Source organism: Cebus imitator, unplaced genomic scaffold, assembly GCF_001604975.1.
Source record: "Cebus imitator isolate Cc_AM_T3 unplaced genomic scaffold, Cebus_imitator-1.0 Scaffold439, whole genome shotgun sequence".
Taxonomy (NCBI): Eukaryota; Metazoa; Chordata; class Mammalia; order Primates; family Cebidae; genus Cebus; species Cebus imitator.
The window spans coordinates 1,308,635-1,324,081 of NW_016107754.1; the positions used below are offsets into that span (position 1 = coordinate 1,308,635).

At 34.7% G+C, this 15,447-nt stretch overlaps 1 protein-coding gene across 5 annotated transcripts in view; it reads right to left on the minus strand.

The window, feature by feature from the left end:
- The window catches only part of DZIP3 (DAZ interacting zinc finger protein 3), a 109,113-nt gene that overhangs the window by 31,805 nt on the left and 61,861 nt on the right, over window positions 1-15,447 (minus strand). For 4 of the 5 annotated variants that reach the window (XM_017510414.2, XM_017510418.2, XM_017510415.2 and 1 more), the window contains 5 exons: window positions 13,996-14,018; window positions 10,869-11,034; window positions 9,453-9,548; window positions 9,169-9,296; window positions 1,354-1,422 (listed from right to left, as the gene is read on the minus strand). In XM_017510414.2, coding sequence (XP_017365903.1) covers window positions 1,354-1,422; window positions 9,169-9,296; window positions 9,453-9,548; window positions 10,869-11,034; window positions 13,996-14,018 — 482 coding nt within the window. The remainder of the gene's footprint in view (window positions 1-1,353; window positions 1,423-9,168; window positions 9,297-9,452; window positions 9,549-10,868; window positions 11,035-13,995; window positions 14,019-15,447) is intronic. The other variant, XM_017510417.2, reaches the window with a different exon arrangement.

The window sequence follows — 15,447 nt, forward strand, 5'->3', positions numbered from 1 at the left end:
GGAGGCTGAGGCAGGAGAATTGCTTGAACACAGGAGATGGAGGTTGCGGTGAGCCGAGATCGCGCCATTGCGCTCCCGCCTGGGTAACAAGAGCGAAACTCCATCTCAAAAAACAAAAAACAAAAAACTCAACAATAAAAAGACAATCTAATTTTTTAAATGGGCAAAGGATTTGAATAGACATTTCTCCAAGAAGATACATAATTGGCCAATAAGCATATGAAAAGATGCTCAACATAACTAATCAGTGGGAAAATGTAAATCAAAATCACAGTGATATACTACTTCACGCATAATATAATGGGTAATATAAAGATGGAATTTAACAAGTGTATCAAATGTTGATCAGAATATGGAGAAACTGAAACTCTCTTACACTGTTAGTGGGATTATAAAATGGTGCAGCTACTTGGAAAACAGTTTGGCAATTCCTCGAAAAGTTACACCTAAAGTTTACTGATCACCCAGCAATTCTACTCCTTGCTACAAACCAAGAAATACAAAAACATGTTCACAAATCTGTATATAAATAACAATAACAGTATTCATAATAACCAAAAAATGGAAACAAGCCAAGTGTCCATCAACGGATGAAAAATAAAATAAGGTATATCCAAGGAATGAAATATTATTTATCCATAAAAAGGAATGCATAATGATACATCCTACAACATGGATGAATTTTGAAAATATGTTAAGTAAAAAATGTTATAAGAGGCTACATATTATATAATTGCATTTATATAAAATGTCCAGAATAGGCAAATCCATAGAAGTACATTAGTGGTTGCCAGAAGTGGGAGGAGGGGAGAATAGAAAATGATATCTAATGAGTTCCTTTTCTGAGGTGATAAAAATGTTCTGGAAATAGATGGTGGTGATGACTATAAACCTCTGTGAATACACTAAAAACAAATCAATACATTATGTATTTTAACAGAGAGAACTTTATGCTATATGAAATAGATTTCAAAAAGGTGTTATTAAAAAAATTACCCACAGGCAAAACAGATGAGTAAGAATAAAACTTGCCCAATTTCATAAAGCAGTCACACCTAACAGTACTGATTTGGGTAACTCTTAAGCTCTAGTAGTTTGTTGTGGGACTATAACATTGCTGATACAGATTCTTCTGGCAGTTTTCTAGAGTCAGAGCTAAAGTGGCCATACCTTCCTATTTGCCTAAGATACTCCCAGTTTACGCCTTTTGTCTCAATGCATTATTAATACTGTTCAATAGCAGCCTCAAAAGTACCCCAGTTGGAATGATAAATTACATTCATATGCCAGCCAGAAAGCGTTGAGTGAAATACACAGAGAGAGTGCACCCAAAGAAAAAGCTAAGTTTGTTACCTTTTCATGGAAAGTTGCTCTTTAAGGTTCTTGATTTCATTATCTTTAGTATGGATTTGACGCTGTAATCTAAGCAAGCAAACAAGAAAGTCAAAAAATGTTAGAAAATATGTCTCATTAACACAATCAGAACAGCTCTAGCTACAACTGTGCAGGAGACCAAGTATGTCCATTTGGGGCCACAAATCTTCAGCCTGAATACAACTGAACTCCTATACCTGATCCTTTTGAAATGTATCTTGTTTCTGATGTCTGATTTACTTATTTCCTAAAGAAAGGTGAACTAAGTTCTAATTCAGTAAATTACACAGCATATCTTGTATCCTCAGCTCAACGACATGGAAAAATGTCTTTGGCTCTTCATGCTTCAGCTTACTTACTAGAAAACAGAGATGGTATCTTCTGATTTTATAAGACTGTTGTGAGATTGAGAACTTTAAGTTCCTTAAAGTGGTATTATATCAAGTCATGCAAATTAGAAAGACTGATCTAAAGGAAATCAGACCTTAAATACTGAAGTGACGAGGGTGTGTGCAAATGCTAATTTTAATTAAAACTATGACTTAGCACCTGTGGGTCACTCATATGATCTTATCATGGAAAGAATGGGTAAAAATTTTGTATAAATCAGAATCTATATAGCCTGTTATCAGCTTCAAAATTAATATGTAAGAAACTAAGAGAAATACATGTTTTTGCTTGACATATATTCACATGCCATTTTTCATGTTCCTCCCTTATGCTGCTGTATTTCTTTTCACAACCAAGCTTTTACATAAACCTAGTAATTAACTTAAATATGAAGAGATTTATAATAAAAGCACATTGTCCTTTAAGTCTCTAATATGTTTAAGCTCTTGGAATACATAGAAGAGTTTGGTTAATATAAAGTATTGGAATAATAAGTCCTTGAAATGACAACTTTAATGTTGGATGGATTGCTCACTACTAGATGTCAGAGACTACCCATTCACCTTTACTGTAAACTTCTTAGATTTAGAGATTTACAGATAATGTTCTGTTGGTCTGAGAATGCAGTGAAAAGAAACCAGGTCTCTTTCTTTACAAGAGGTCACATTCTAAAGTGAAATATTAAGAAATATAAGTTTCATTACAGTAATACATAGGAATATGTTGACAGAGTTGAAAAAGCAGTAATTTGTAAGACTGACATCTTGTTTTCCTTTGTATACTTCCATTACTTCAATATTGTACCTAGCTCTAGTTTAGAGTAGGCAATAAGAGTAGACATAACTAGTGGGAATTCAGAACACCTAGATTCTTAAATAATAGAGGATAAGGTAGGCATAGTTCTTATTATCCAGCTCAGATAAGAGCCAGCTACGTATGTTCAAGCAGTCTTTTTCTCATGTTTAATATGACAGGATGAAATTATTATATTTTCTTTTCTAAAAAATCTAAAGTTCTCAAGTTAACTCTGGCTATCGAGTTTTATTACAGACTTTATTAACAGCAGTTTCTTGACATTTATTAAGTGCTTACTGTAGTTTATGCAAAGTAAGTCACTTGCATAAAATTTTCTTTTTAACACTTTATCATCAACAAATATTTGCCAAACATTTACTGCACACATCAAACTGAATTAGGCAAAAAAACAAAAACAAAAACAAAAACAAAAACAAAATGATTTTTTGCTTTCTAATCTCCATATTCTAGGATGGAAGAAGCCAGCATTTACAATTAAAGAATATTTATATTTTATCACATACTCTTGGGCAATGATCGGATGAATTAAACAAAGAAAACATTCAAAAGCTTATATGAGAACACAGAGGAGTCATTATGTCCATTCTGCCTTGATGCCCTGTCTTTTCTTCCATCTCATCCCACCTAACCTTCAATGCCGAGGATCAGTACTATGTCTTTAACAAAGTTCTTCATTGCAGGAAGCTCCTTATCACAACAATCAAAAGTATTCTATCTACCCTACAAAATTTCCATGAAGTATATCCTTGCTTGACAGTTTTTTATTACATACTTTTAAAAATAGTCAAACTGTTTATTTTGAGAGAATTGTAAATTCATATGCAGGTATAAGACATAATATACAAAGACCCCATGTATCCTTTTCCCAATTTCTCCCAATGGTAACATCTTGCAAAATTATAGTATAATACCATAACCAGAATATTGATGGTGATAGTCAAGATACTGCACAGTTCTATCATCACAGGGATCCTTCATTTTGCCCTTTTAAAGCCACACACACTTCCCTTCCACTCCCATTCCCTTCTTATAACATTGGAACCACTAATCTGTTTTCCATTTTTATAATTTTGTCATTTCAAGAATGTTCAAGAAATGGAAACATATAGTATATAAGCTTTTGGAACTTTTTTTTCTTTCAGCATAATTCTCTGATGTTTGTAGTGTTTGTAGTATTTGCAGTGATATCACTATTTCATTCTGGATGGTAGTAATTTATGTCTTTTCTCTTATGTTGTCAGTCTTGCTGGAGGTCTGTCAATTTTATTGACCTTTTCAAAGATACAACCTTTTGTTTCACGGATTTTCTCTACTATTTTTCTTTTTCCAACTCATTCTTTTTTAGTTTCTTGTTTTTGAGATGGGCCTCACTATGTTGCCCATGCTGAACTGTAACTCCTGGGTTCAAGCAATCCTCCCATCTCAGCCACTCAAGTAGCTGGGACTACAGGTGTACACCGCTGCATCCTGCCTCCATTATTTCTAATCTTTATAATTTCTTTCCTTCTGCTTAAGTCTATTTTGGTTTTCTTTTTCTCGGATCTTGAAGTAACAGCTTGGATTATCCACTGAAGACTTTTCTCTTTTTCTAATGTGTCTGTCTGTTTCGTGTTATAATCTTCTCAGCACTGCCTCAGCTGTGTGGCACAAATTTTGACATAATGTATTTTCACGTAAATTCAACGTATTTTGTTTCTCTTTGACCTATGGATTATTTAGACATGGGTTGCATAGTTTCCAAGCCTTTGGAGGTTTCTTGGTATCTCCCTGTTACTGATGTCTAATTTGACTCCATCGTGACCTGAGAACATGCTTTGTATGATTTAAACTCTTAAATTTGTTGTTGAGGTTTTATGGCCCAGGATATTGTCTTTCTTGGTAGACACATCCTGTGGTCACCTGAAAGCATGTGTATTCTACTGTGGTCTGATGGGGTATTCTATAAATATCAATTAAGTCCTGTTGGTTGATGGTGGTTATTGAGGTCTTCTACATCCTTGCTGATTTTCTGTTTAGTAGTATTATAAATTAAGAGTGGGGTTTGAAGTATTCAATTATAATGGTAAACTTCTCTATTTCTCCTTTCAGTTCTATCAGGTTTTACTTTGTGTGTTTTGAGGATGTTTTTGGACATATACCTTAAGATTCCTGTGGATTGAGCCTTTTATCATTATGTAATATCCCTCTTTGTGTCCAGCAGTCTTCTTTCCTCTGAAGTCCACTTAATCTAATTTTAATATAGCCACTCTTACTTTTTTTAATAAACCTCCGCATGGTATATCCTTAACTTTATTATTTTGGTCCCTTTACCCTCCTCACTTTTTGAATATATTGCGTTTCTTCTACGTACATTGAATTCCATGAGATGGCGTTAAAATTTTTGCTTCAACCATCAAATATGATTTAAGAAATTAATAAACAGTAGAACAATCTCTTATTATTTATCGTACTCTTTACTCCCTCTGATGGTCTTCTTTCCTTTCTGAAGTTTCAAGCTTCTATTATATATCTATTTTTAATGTTTAGACACCTTTCTATAGCCATTCTTTAAAGGTAGGCTATATGAATTTACTAGCAAAAAATTCTAATAATTTTCCCTTGTCTGAGACTGTCTTTATTTTCCTCTATTCCTAAAGAATATTTGTGCTAAATATGGGATTCATGGTTCTGCTTTTTTCTTTCAGTAACTGAATAAACTGCCATTTCATTCTGGTCTTCATGGTTTCAAATGAACAAAATCTGTTGTCATTCGAATTACTGTTTCATAAGTAATTTTTTTCTCTGCCCTTTTTCAAGACTTTGTCTTTTATTTTCAGAAGTTATGATGTATCTTAGCATGGATCTCTTGGAGTTTTTGCTATTTGGGGTTCACTTAGTCTCTGAATTTGTAAATTTATACATTTAATCAAATTTGGGAAATTTTCAGTATTTCTTTGAATACTTTTTCAGTCTCTCTCTCATTCTGCTCTCCTTCTGAAATTCCAGTGACAAGTACTTTAGCTCTTTTGTTACTGTCCCACAGGTCCCTTACATTCTGTCTTTTTCATATTTTTCTCTCAGTCTATTTTCTCTTTGTTCTTCAGATTGAGTTCATTCTATTCAGCTGTCCCCGTGTTCACTGACTGAATCCTTTTGTCATCTCCACTCTACTAGTGAGTATATCCAGCAACTTTTAAATTTAATCACTGTATTTTCTAGTTATATATTTCCCACTCTTTATTATAACTTATTATTTCCTTACAGGGATTTTCTATGTTTTCATTTGTATCAAGATTATTCTGTTTTGTTGAAGCATTTTTATGATGGTGGCTTTAAAATCCTTGTCAGATAATTCCAATATCTGAATAATATTAATATTGTGATTTGCTGGTCTTTTATCTTTCTTGTCTGAATTTCCTGGTTCTTGGTATGGTCTATGTTTTCTACTCTACCCTAGATATTTTGAATATTATGAGACTCTGGGTTCTATTTAATCTTCCTATTTTTAACAGATAGTCTCCTGTTAAGGTATAATGTAAAAGCCAAGGAAGGTGGGTATGCACGGCTTTGCACTGTGCTCTACAAAAAGCACCCCAGGAAAAGTGGGCACTGACTCGCACTGCCTCAATGCAAATGAGAGGTGTACAAGTTCAGCTCCCCTCCCAGTCCCACTGATACCTTCCCATGAAAGTGGAGCACCAAGTCACATTGCCTTCTTGCCGCCAAGTGGAATATAAGATCAGCTCTTTGCTGGACCCTGCTGACATTAGGAAAGAAGAAAGCAAAGGACTGACTCGCAATACTTTGTTGCTGCAGGGTAGAGGCAGAAGTTCAGCTCCCTGTTGTGCCCTTCTAGCACCAGCTGAGGGAAGGGGGGAAAGGGAATGCCAACTAGCCCCATGGGTGAAGACTTAATTATCAGTGAGAGGGAGTAAGGATGAAGCCTAGTATTGATTAGTTTTGTCTCAGACTGGCTTGTTAAGTAATATTGGTGCTGGGTAGCGGTAAAGTTCAGCTTTCAGCTGACTGACACATCCTGCAGAGGAATTAAAGTACCATCTCCTTCTCCCCAGTGGAACAGGGAAGTCGGCTGCCTGGTTAATACTGCCAACACTATCCTACAAGAAAAACAGGATTCCTGCTACCTACTTCTGTTAGATGGGAGAATCGGTGTGTACTGCTTACTTCCAAGGGGTGGCATGGGACCACTTGTGTGTGGCTGCAGTAGGGTGGGTATTGTCAAAAAGCCCTTCTATTATTATAATTTCCTTTTACTGATCCTTTGGCTAGAAGAAACAGGCTTTTTTAGAGTTTTTTTTCCCCTCTGCTTTTTAGCAATTCCAGGTTAAAGGCTTCAGCAGTGCCCGAGATATATGGGAGGCAATTAGAAAATTTATTGCCAGATCATTCCTTAAGTCTCAATGTCTTTAGACAGCATGCTTTCTTATTCCACCTTCTAGAGTGTTACTATGCTTTTCTGTTGTGTTATATCCAGGGTGTTTTAGTTTTTAAGAAACAGCTGTGAGAAATGGGGCTATACATCTTAGTGGACCTGGAAGTCTCTGTTTTATGTAATTTTATCCTTACGTGTTAATCTACACTCTCCATTGGATCATAATGAATGTCTCACACATCTTGGTATCTTCTACATGTGCCTTCTGTAAGTTTTCTAACATAGTAGGCCCTTGATAAATATTTGGTGAATGCCCAACATTAAATGCTCATTTTGTGAAGGCATATGCATCCCCTACAGTGGACTGCTTATAGCCTCAAGCATGTAAGGGTACATGGGCCACCTGTCAGGAGTTGAGGAGGAATATCTTCAGATGGAAGGAAGTCAGCTCATCTGCACTGATAGCATTGCTTTTCTAGTCTCTGATATTATATGACATATTTCTAGATTAGTCATCCTCTTTAGGCTAAACAATGAAGTTTTGAATGCTGAAGTACAGTTTCTTTTTTTTTTTTTTTTTTTTTTGAGACGGAGTTTCGCTCTTGTTACCCAGGCTGGAGTGCAATGGCGCGATCTCGGCTCACCGCAACCTCCGCCTCCTGGGTTCAGGCAATTCTCCTGCCTCAGCCTCCTGAGTAGCTGGGATTACAGGCACGCGCCACCATGCCCAGCTAATTTTTTGTATTTTTAGTAGAGACGGGGTTTCACCGTGTTGACCAGGATGGTCTCGATCTCTTGACCTCGTGATCCACCCGCCTCGGCCTCCCAAAGTGCTGGGATTACAGGCTTGAGCCACCGCGCCCGGCCTGAAGTACAGTTTCTTAAATGATTGCAGCCACCTTCGTTTGTCTAAGCTTTCTTAAGTCCCACAGTCTTCTAAACTTGAATGATCTCTCTAACTCTAGTAAGGATCAGTCTGACAATGCTTGTGAATGAAATTATGTTGTCAGAACGATGGCATCTAGTTCTTGCTAATAACCCCTTCATGTGGCAGATACAATATGTGAGAGAAAACTTAGACCTAAATCTCTGGCAAATATTTCCCCAATTTTATAAGAAACAGCTTGGACTCCCCACTCTAAGACATTCCCAGTACTTGTCTATTCTCCCTATCAGCATTCTAGGAACTGCAATGTATTTTAAACTAGACTTTTTGGATGGCTGGTGTCTTATGGTATTAGTTTGTTAAAATAATTTGGTTGAAACTATGCTACTATTCAAATCAATACAGGTTGGAAGCAGTAATTAGTACAGAAAGAACAAACAAGGTTACTAATTTTTCCCTAAGTCAGTCAGAATTTTTGGTCAGGATACATAAAGTATATCCTAAACTTTAGGTTTAGGAGAAAAGAGATTGGGGTAAAGTGGGAAAGAGTCAATCAAACAAACAAAAAAAGAGATTTATTTTCAATCTCACAGGCTTAGAACACAAATGCTCTGAAAGACCAACATAAAAATGCACTCAACTGATTCCCTGGTGTCTTTGAGGAATGTATTCATATACTATAAAGAAACAGCCAATCATTGGTCACATTTTTACAAATTAGAGTCATGATCTGAAAGTTAATTATCTTTCTCATGTAATTCTATTACATTCACACTTGTTCGCCAATACATGAAAAGCTTGATATATAGTGTGAGCAGCTGCTTATTTCTCAATCCAGTTGGCAAGACAAAAATATGGTTGGTTTTTTTTTTTTTTTTTTTTTTTTTTGAGACGGAGTTTCGCTCTTGTTACCCAGGCTGGAGTGCAATGGCGCGATCTCGGCTCACCGCAACCTCCGCCTCCTGGGTTCAGGCAATTCTCCTGCCTCAGCCTCCTGAGTAGCTGGGATTACAGGCACGCGCCACCATGCCCAGCTAATTTTTTGTAGCTTTAGTAGAGACGGGGTTTCACCATGTTGACCAGGATGGTCTCGATCTCTTGACCTTGTGATCCACCCGCCTCGGCCTCCCAAAGTGCTGGGATTACAGGCTTGAGCCACCGCGCCCGGCCAAAAATATGGTTGGTTTTTAAACAAGCGCAGCCTTATGGTTGGAGTTCCTAATGTGTAGTCACAGTGCCACCTAGTGGTTATGCAGGGATTAAGTATTAAGGATACTGTTTATTACGGGGCAAACCCAGAATTTCCTTTTATCAAAAGATTTACACTTACTTGGAAACCTTATTGATTCCAAAAGCCACTTGTTGATTAAGAGATGAAATAATTTTGTCTTTCTTTTTAATCTGCATTTGGCTTTCTTGCCACCGAAAAGTCACTGTTCTCAACTGTCTTTTGAAATCCTGATCAATAAAAATATTATTTCAGATAATTCTGTTCAAATCACCAGAAATTGAGAGAAAAATGCAAACAAAGTTATTTTCAAACAGAAAGCACCTGTAAGTCTAATATTTGAAATACTTCTCACTTCCCTCAGATCTAATGGCAAAAATACTTACTTCACACTGATAGTGCAATTTATAAAGCTGCCTTTGACGAGCAAGCCTTTCCTTTTCAGTTTCTCCATAGTCTGTAGTTACTTTGCCAGCTGAGCCCTATTGAGCAAAGGAAATATGCATGCCTTACTTTCCTCTAAAAAAAAACACTAATATTTTAGTTATTTGAAAGGGATTTAAAGTTGCCATCTAACTCCTGTTCATGTTTTTCGTCTCAAGTAAAACACCCAACTTAGATAAACTCACCATTAGATAAACCCAGCTCCCCTCAATTATAGCATTTAATAAAAAGTACCACTTACTTGCCTGTTGCTGCTACTGCTGGAAACCACTAACTGCATGCTTACCATTTCTTAAGCATTTTCTTTGTAAGAGTAATGCTTTTATTGTCATAAGAACCATATGATGTAGACAGTCATTATTTCCATTTTAGAGATGATAAAATAGTGAGTAACTTGCCCCAAATCACATAGACAGTAAGTGGAGGAGCCTGCATTCTAACTCAGGCAGTCTTAATTGCACAAGCACTTAATTATTACACTGCATCATCTGAGTTTAATGTTCAACTTATCCACTAGATTGTAAACACTGTAACAGAGACTCTGTCTTAGCATAGCTCTTGACAAAATGCAGGCGAATGTATCATTTTGGCTAAAATGTACATATTCTAATTAGGAGAAAAAAAGGTATGACAATTATATGAATGTTGTACCATCAGCCAAGGAATCATCTGTACTAACTGTACCCTTAGACAATAAGTATTCCTACATATTATATACCACTATATTTAAACAGCAGAGCAGGTTATCACTGAATTCACACTAGTAGGTAAAAAAAAATTGGTTTTTAAAAAAATTCTTTCATTTGCTGTTGAGCACTTAAATCATGTTCACATGCCTTTTCACATATAGGTACATCATTCCAAGCAGTGTCTACTACCAGGAATGGAGCCAGAAAAAAACAAATGATTATACGTAGTCATTTTTGTAGCCATTTCATGGTAAAAATCATATTTAATTTTTAAAAATCAAAGCAGCTTTATATTACAAAACTATTTTTCTCATGACCTGTAATCTAGTGGTATTATGCTAGGTTTTTTTTTTTTTTCCTTGTGGTATTCAAAAAACCTTTGTAAGAAAAGCATCTGTAATCAACTTTGCCCTATATTTAAAGCCAGGAAATGGTTTGAGGGCTAAGGTGAAGTTTCCTGAAGTTTCCAGCACCTAGGGGTTCTTTATTTTTTATTCTATTTTCCTTCATATAGGCTTCCTTACCTCCTTTTCTGTTTTTCTCTTTCTCCTCACAAACAGTATAAACCACTGGGATTTTCAAAGGGTTATGCTGTTTAAAGAGTCACAGGAAAAACCAGGTAACAACTGAATCTTAGCGAAGGCAGGCACCCTCTCCAATCAAGCTTACCTGCTCTATCATGTCCAGAATATGCAATTCATCCAGGCTATAAAACTTATCTTCCGTTGCAGAATCCTCTTGAACATCACTTGCATCATCTTTTATAAATCTACTGACTGAGTGTGGATTTGCTTGTTCTTTCTTCAACTGTTCTTCCTTTTCTACCACATATGGGCTATAGTGGCAACATAATCAATGTGAGCCTTTACAATCGTACAGTGATTTTCATCTAAGCTATGGCTTCCCAAATTAGTATTGTACTGGTTTCATGAGATGCTCAGCATTAGAAGGGTTCATGGTCAAAGAAAGTTTGGATAGTGCTCATACTGAGTCTTTCTTTTGAAGATTCACAATGAACATTAGCATATTTAAAGCAGAACTCAATCAAGGTACCTATTTAATTCTGTTCATGCCACTGTTTTCAAAAATTATGACACTACAGAGTTCACTTTATAAATTATAACTAGTAATATCAGTTGCTTTGGAAAACAGTATTTCAGAAATATTGGCAAGCATTTCTGCATCTGATATATTATTTTACCATTATAACATCCTTTGTTCTCCCATAATTTCCTTGACAAGTAGGTTGGTTTAAGCAACTTCAGTGATTAGGTCCAATGTACTTTTAAACAGAAGGTCGAAAATAACAACATAAAACAGACAATAAAATGGAGGTTTCTTTTGTAACAGGACTTTTAAAAAAGAACTACAGTAATAACATGGATTTCAGTAACAACTACTAACAGAGACCACTTTTAAATAATGAAAATACTATATACAAATGATAGCAATTAACCAATTTCTACACTTTTTTTCTAAAATTTAATTGCCTGATACTGTCCTTTCACTTGGCCTGCTACTTACTAGTTATAAATTTCCTTCCTAATCTCTTTGAATGGCAACAAGAATAGTATTTTTACTTAGATTGTAATATAAATGACTTGATTTAGCTAGTGAATAGAAACTCCAGGATACATTATTACTTTTTGGAACACTGAGATCTAGAAAAAATGAAATCTAATGCTTGTGGAATAATTCATAAAATACTATATAAGCAGTAATTAGGTATTACTGAGGTATTCTAGAGTGATCCAAACATTCTGAAAAGTTCGACGAAATCAATTGCTTGTGTAGAACACTGATTCTCAAACTTAATTACTTTTCTAAATTATCTGAAGAGCTTTTAAAAATTAAATGTTTCTAAACATTCCCACAACTGTAAAAATACAGATGAATTTCTATTTTTGAAAAGTTCACCAAGGTTATTCCTAAATTTTTTAAAGTATACTCACGCATTGCCTAACAACAAGGACAATTTCTGAAAAATGTGTCATTAAGCATTTTTGTCATAACATAATATCATAGAGTATTATTATACAAAACTAGATGGTATAGCCTACTACACACCGAGGCTATATGGCATAAACTATTGCTCCTAGGCTATAAACCTGTTACAGCATTTTACTCTACTGAATATGATAGGCAATTGTGATAAGTATTTGTGAATTTAAACATATCTAAACATAGAAAAATTACAGTCACAATGTAATATAAAACATAAAAAACTGTACACCTGTATAGGGCATGTACCATGAATGGAGCTTACAGGACTGGATGGTGCTCTGGGTGAGTCAGTGAATGAGTGGTGAGTACCATGCACTACTATAGACTTTAAAATAAACATGGTAAAGTTAGGTTACATTAAATTTATTAAAAAATAAAGTAATATCACTACAATGTTATGACAGCTACACCACTACTAGGCAATTGGAATTTTTCAGCTTCATTTTAATTTTATGGAACCACCATCATACCTGAGGTCTGTCCTTGACCAAAATGCTGTTATGCAGTACAAGACTGTACTATAACAGCATTGAGATAATATAAAAAATGTTCATATTTCTAAGATGTAAACTGAAGAATGAAGGGGTGGAATTAAAAGGATGTTTGGGATTGAAAACACTTCAGTAAAGAACAAAATGTCAAAGGAAGTATGAAACAAATGTGAAAAACAGAATAATTGTTGAATCAAAGTTATAGGTACATATGTTATTGTATATATACTATTCTCTTTACTTTTGTGTATATTTGAAAATTTCCATTTAAAGACAAAGCTCCTTGGATGTTCTGATCAACATCCAGATTTGGATCCACTGTGTAAGCAAAATGACTGATGACATTGTTTCATCTTTACTAAGCTATATTTATGGCATTAGACACAGCCTAAAAAACAAACAAAAACTATCGCTCCAGTGACTCAACCTGTTGCCAAAGAAAGTGAAAACACATCTTAAATGATGAACTATTTTATATATCAAGTGGATCACATCAATTGAAAAAATCAACTACAAGTGATAGATTTAAAGTTAACAAAATATGTTCCTCTTGCTGCTGTTTTGAAGATACTTTATGTCCTCAGAGTTCTCTGAAGTAACTACTATTCAATTAACAAACATTTTGCTAGAAATGATGATCTCTTCATTAGGCTGTCTCCACCCCTTCCTTCATATACTACACTGTCATTAATCATGCAAGCTACATGCAAAATACAGTGATTTTTTTGCCATTAAAATGTTTCCATTAAAGGTTCAAAATTCACTGTGAATTACTGGATTAAAAAAAAACAGGTTAAATCTTAAAAACAACAAAGCCAAACTTTTTAGTAAAAGGGGTGACTGAGACATAACAATGATGCACCCTTTAAAATTAGGTCTTAGTCTAGGTTTGGTCTAGACTGCAATGTCTAGACTAAAATGCAGTCTAACTACCGTGTAGACTATATTTTAAAATGACTCAAGTAGCCTTACAGAAAAATGATAAGAGGTTCTATTCTTCCAAAGCAAATAATAATGTTAAATGATAATTTAACTTTTTGTTACTTTCTATAAAAAAGCAGCAACTTATTAATTACTAAGACAAGAAACTATTCTTCTTCTCTTGGGAGGTTTTCTCAAGGAAAATGAGTCCTGATAGGACACATCTTCCTTCTTTGGGGACGTTTTCCTTGAGAAAACTTATAATAAAATGTTTTTATTATGTTCAAGGAACACGTCCCCAAAGAAGGAAGACTGTATCATATTAGAAAAGTATGCCTTAAAAATACTAAGAAAAACTTAAAAATTAAAGTAATACTTACACTTGCTCTTTTGAGTCTGTATTCTGAAAAATAACATAAGAATCAGTAATCTATATCAACTATATCAAAACAACATAATAGTAATATGATTGCATTTAGGTCAGTTTTTCTCAAAAAATTTGTGATCATAACTAAAGTAAGAAATATAATTCATCATGTCATATGTACTTGCACATAAATTTTCTCACATAAGTATAAAACTGAAATAAGAGTTCCGTGAAATAAAACTTACTCATATTGTAGTGATGAACTCTAGCATTTTTTTATTTCTATTTATTCTATTTCCTTTTCTTAAAATGGCAGTTGTGAGTTACTAAATTGGTCTTATAATCTATTACTGAGTCTTGAAACATGACTTGAAAATCACTGATTCAGATGATAGAAATGAGTATTGCGGCTGTGTTTGTACTGATTAGTATGCCTTTGGACACAATGTATGTAATTCCAGCATATTCCTACACTAACTACAAGTGTTCCTGAAAACCTACACATAAGGAGAAAACAGACTGATACATTAAGAATCTCAGAAAAAGAAGTGTTAAGAAGAACAAAATTTGAAAAAAAACCTTAAAAGCCTAAAACTTTATGTTCATTAAAAGAAAACTATAAAGGCAACATACCAAATAAAGGCAATATCAGTGACATTTAACAGGTATTAAACTAAGAGTATTACAGTATTAATTTCTACCATCTCTTGGACACAAGAAACTTCAGGGTCTCCTTCTCCACAGATACAATGCTGTATGTATGAATTTGTTTACTTTCTTGTCTGTATACTAAGATTTTTGTGTTTCAGTGTCTGACCTTATGCTTAATATACAGTGCCAATTTGATTCTATGATTTAGAATTATTGACTCCTGTCTTTGCTCTAGTGTACTTGAATACCTGACTTGAAAAGACTTTAGTTTGTTTACAATAAACACATCTAGCATAATGGATTATTTCTCAAATTCCTTTTGGCTCTTCCCATGACAACTTTATGCCAATGGATATAACAGCCACACGAGGCCACCCAGTTTGATAGGCTTGATTTATTTCCTGTCATGTTTCCTTTTTCCCAAAGCTTCATCACAAAAGTGTTCTATTCTTTTGCCCTACTTAACTCTGAGTGGTGGATGGGAAGATCTAATTAACCCCCAAAAGAGTTATTTACAATTTGGGAACATTAGAAGCCAAATACTAAATGCTTAACTGAAGAAAGGGAACATATAGAGTAGCTACAAAGTTCCCATACCTTCTAGTTAGAAGTTATCTATACTGTCCCCTCTATTTGCTATATAAATTTTACTTTTCCTTCATATTCTCTTTTCCTTCATATCACTTTCTTTCAGAGAGTCCCTGATAGGTCCTTTTAGGATGTCGGATAGACATGTTATATAATAAAATAAGTAACAGAGGACACAATTTCATGCATGGAGCCTTTGTCAGCACTGCATAACAAATGCAAATTT